This window comes from Cyprinodon variegatus, unplaced genomic scaffold (genome assembly GCF_000732505.1).
Source record: "Cyprinodon variegatus isolate N-32 unplaced genomic scaffold, C_variegatus-1.0 Scaffold1220, whole genome shotgun sequence".
NCBI classification, from domain to species: Eukaryota; Metazoa; Chordata; class Actinopteri; order Cyprinodontiformes; family Cyprinodontidae; genus Cyprinodon; species Cyprinodon variegatus.
Genome location: NW_015151673.1, coordinates 3,785 through 8,265, shown reverse-complemented (window position 1 = coordinate 8,265; position 4,481 = coordinate 3,785). Strand labels below are relative to the sequence as shown.

The following is a 4,481-nucleotide window of genomic DNA, read 5'->3' as shown; positions in this document are numbered from 1 at the left end:
CATGAGTTCTTTGCCGAGCTGAATGCGCACTTTCATCTGGTTTGGTCTGCCGCGGTTTCCGTAGACTCGTGAACGCGCATCCACTGAGCCCCGGTGGTGGGGTTAGGGCAGGGTTAGGGTCAGCCTAACTTTCCTTACCTTTCCTTCCTAAATGTCAATTTTCTGTGTTTGCGTTTCAGAACAGAATGTGGTGAAAAGCGTCTCTATTATCGGTATCTGGGTCATTCCTGTAAAAATGTTGGACTCAAACCTGGTTTATATAAAATGGAAAAAGTCGAGTCTTCAGGCATGGGTCTTAAAATCGTAACGTCCAGATGTTCGCAGCGCTGCTCCAGCCTCATTCAAACTCTGCCCAACTAATCTCTCCTCTGGATTTTACTTGTATGACCCACTGAGACCATGAGCAAAAGCTCATTTTCATTATTGAGATTTATTCAAAACAGAAAAAGAAGAAATCAGACAGACATCAAATTTCCCAACAGTTCCCTGAGCTGAATTTTATCCCACATGATCGACTGCTGGAAGCAGAAAGTCAGGCAGTCTGTGGACGGTCTGGTTAGCATTAGCGTCAGAGCGGCTGCTAAGCTGTGTGGTTTCTGCAGGTGTGTGTCTAACCTTTGTGGTTGTTACCTCTGTGTGTCAGGTTAGCAGCAGACTGCTCCAGATCAGCTTCCTCCCTGTCCACAGACTATGGAAGCTGGCAGATAGTTTCCGGATGCGGCAGCATCCACGACCACGGCCACTTTTCTCAGCCGATGGCCTCGCTTTCCTCCAACTCTTCTGCTGTCACCTCTGCCTTCGATTCCCCGCTGCCCTTCAGTTTCCAGGACGAGGGCCCCAGTGGGCGGACGTAAGTTCAACCGCTGTAGAAACAGTTTTGGAATAAACCTGTGTGACTTTAGCCCGACCCGAGGCGTTACTGAACGCCTCGGCTTTGATCAGACCTTTAACCGCTTTGATTCAGCACCAAACCGGGGAAGGTTAGCATTACTCCAGCAGCCGTGGCTGCTTCAGGTCATTGTGGCTGGAAGGCCTCCTCCTCCTTCAGTCGGCTTCTTCCCTTCCAGAATGCTCAAATTGGCATCTTCAAACAGGTGTCCTCCACATGCGATTTGGTTTCTGGCTGCCGTGTTACATCCTTCAGGGTCTCATTGATAAAGGACAATGTTATGTTCTCTGATCCGTGTGATTCAATTTCATTTTTAATCAGCATCATTATTCGTATTTAAGCCACGCCTAGAGGAAGATGGCCAGAATTTATCTGATAGTAGCCCACCGTTTTTAGCCCATATTAAACTTTCTGGAACTACTTATATCCAGAGCACCTCTCTGCGGTCTGATCAAAATAATCAAAATAATCTAATCCCTGCCTGAAGCACAAACATTTAGTCAATTCATGTCTCAGCTGAGGGCCATCCTGCCTGAATGCCCTGGTTCAGACCGTCAGTCCGTTTCCGTCGAGAAATCTCTCTTTGCTTGTCTTACCGCTGGTTTCCATGGTAACCATTACACTACCTCGGTCAGACCTGCCTCTCTGAATCCTGGCTTGTGGAACATCCAGCTGCATTTTTAGTGGCCGTCTAACCCAGTCCTTTATCTCTGAGACCACTGAAGACCCCCGCTGGGACGTCCTGGTGTTGGCGGGCTGAGAACAGACTCCAGCGTCGGGGTGGGAGTGGTTTAAAAACTGGACCGTCTTCTGTCCTCTTCTTCCTACAGACTGACTGAAAACAGCCGGCCTTCAACTCAGATAGACTGTATTTATCCAAAACAGAAATCAAAGCTAGCATAGCTACTCCGCGTACAGTAACCCCCCCCCCCAACATACACAGAATTTTGGACCCTCAGAGCTCTTTCTCTCTTTGACCCCCGGTGTCTGTCCCTCTCCCCCCAGGTGCTCCCTCCCTTCGGAGCGGCAGGCTCGGCTGGAAGCGGTCCGGGAGATCTTCCTAGCGGCCTACAGCTCCACGGTGGGTCTCAGGTCTTCGGCCCCCAGCCCTTCCGGCGCCATCTCCGGCCTGCTGGAGCAGTTTGCCCGCGGGGTCGGCCTTCGAGGCAGCAATGCCATCGTCTGAAGTCCTTGGGTGTGACTTCCCCATTTAGCCCCCACCGTCCATCAGATCAGGGGCCGGATGCATAAAACAGGTTGTGATGTAATGAAGAAGGAAGTCTCGCTCAGAAATTCCACGTTTTGTGAAACTGTACACTTTGTTTTTCATGTTTAAAGCCGTCTTTGCTTGGGGCTCAGAATGATGGTCCCTGGCGAATGACGGTCAGATGTGACCGTTTAAAGCCGTGAATCTAAATGTCTAGTAAAAATCTCCCTGGTTAATTTAAAGGCTTTTTTAAAATCACAGTTTTGTTTCCAGTCAGGCTGAAATCAAAGGTTAAAACGGAGACGATGACGGAGGAACCAGAGCTCCTGATCTGGCTGCAGACCAAGTGCCAAACATGTCGGGCTGCAGCTTCATCCTTCATATGTTCTGCTGGAGCTCAGCTGCTCCGGTTTCATTATTTCAGGGAGAGATTCAGTTTCCTCCGCTGTGATGAAAAGGGAGATGACAGTTTTTAATCTTTCTTAATATTTTCCTTTCCTTATGCTGCTATTGTTTGTTTCTCCGGTGTAGCGGACGGCGTGGCGCTGGAGCCCACGTTAGAGTTACAGCACTTTGAATGACCCCACGCATTTGGCTGCATTCAATCAGGAAGAAGTTCAGTCTCAGTAGCTCTGCATTAAGATGATGAAGGTAAATGTCTCGGTTCTGGCCGCTGCACCATGAGTTCAAACTGAACAGTTCAGCATAGTTTGGTTCCTGAGTTCCAGTCTGGACAGACCAACATGAGCCCAGCATCGGTCCAGTTTGACAGCAGGACACGTTCACTGAAGGGACGGCCTTATCAGAACGGGTTACGTTACTTATCCCCATTCGTCCAGGTCGGCGTTCAGGGACAGTCTGGAGAACTATCCAGAATCCTACATTTGTTGGTCAGCCTACGCCCCGCAGAGCTCAGGGTTTATCTTCACAAACACCGCATGCCTTCCTTCATGTCGGACTCAGCTGGCGGTTCTTCGGCTCGCCTACTTCTGAACAATCCTTCCTCTCCTGGCGGATCCGTGTCGGTTGACGCTTGAAACGCCGTTTCACCTCAGGGCCTTTCGCTGTGCCTTTTTTTAAAGCTCTGCATTACTTCCAGGACATCTCTGCTCATTCTGATTTTTGCTTTTTACTCTTGGGGTCTTCCAGCCGATGCCAGAAAAAGGTCCTTTCACAGAAACGGGTAGATGATGCAGGAATGTGGCTGGGCGGCATCGGCTCGCTCCATCGTGGATCGAACAGACATGAAGCAGCTGCCTCTGGGTCTGGCAGACGTTCCTCTTTCTATAACAGAACAATCAGTCTTCATTTCTATGAATCCATGTCTGGGTTCCATACAGATTCAGCTTTGTTTAGCAGCGGAAATAAGGGCGTCTCTTTCAGCTCCTGCCGGGCAGCTGGAAGCAGGCAATCAAAGGATGCCTTCAGAACCAGAAAAATGAGGAAATATCACTCAATCTGAGCTGCCGTCCACATTCACTGTCGGCTTTTCATCACGTCTTCCCCAACACGTCGGTTAAAGCGCCGCGTTGCACTGCTTCCATTTGCTCTACTTGTTTTGTTTCTTTGTACAGATTTTGCTTTTAAAGGAGGTCTACCTGTTTTTTTTTTTTTGTTCTTTTTTTGAGGTTGTATGTTGCTTGTTGTCAGGTGACAGGTTATGCTAAAAGCTGAGCAATTCTCAATAAAGAAACCTGATTGAAGTGTCGGAGCTTTATTTCATTTGATTTCATCAATACACGCCCCATTTACACTACCTTTATGAAACCGTGCCAAGGACGGTTCAAGCACGGTAACCCAGGTAACTGTTGAGTGTAAATAGAACCCAATTGAACTGGACAGTGGCAGAAACAACTGAACCGTGCTGAACTAGTAATCGTTCAGTAGTAGGGCTCAGCACGGTTCATCTGTGGCTTAGTCAGCTGACTCATATCGCGGGTTTTCAGCGTTTTCGGCTTTGTGATTCACGGATCTCTGCAGCTGTTCACCACACAAACTTCTCCGCCTGTTAACAATAAATAGCTTAAAAAAGCGTGGTGGAGCCTGGGAAGATGCAGAGACCAAGGCTGTCGTTTAAATGTGGGCGGAGGACGCTATCCATTGAGGACGCTATATCCTTTGCGTAATTCCCGCCTTCAGGGCTGTAGTATGGTCGACCGCCGATAGCACTATGGAACCGAGCTGGCCTGATGTTTTAATGGTCATAAGCTCGGTCCAAACTCGGCACGGATCGGTTTCAGAGGGTAGTGGAAGTGGGGCAGATGTTTTCTTCATCTACTCCCAAAGTGAGGTAGTCATGGAAACAGGAATTCAGTTCTTAAAATCTGTGCAGACGTCTTGTTTCATTTCTTGAACATAAATGTATTTGATCTAACCGTATTTAAA

General features: G+C 48.5%; 1 protein-coding gene across 1 annotated transcript in view; it reads left to right on the top strand.

Moving 5' to 3' along the window:
- mtmr14 (myotubularin related protein 14) overlaps positions 1 to 3,799 on the top strand; it is a 17,844-nt gene extending 14,045 nt beyond the window's left edge. Inside the window, exons 15-16 of the mRNA XM_015401448.1 lie at positions 617 to 850; positions 1,895 to 3,799. Coding sequence (XP_015256934.1) covers positions 617 to 850; positions 1,895 to 2,075 — 415 coding nt within the window. The 3' untranslated portion in view covers positions 2,076 to 3,799. The remainder of the gene's footprint in view (positions 1 to 616; positions 851 to 1,894) is intronic.
- The last annotated feature ends 682 nt before the right edge of the window (positions 3,800 to 4,481 follow it).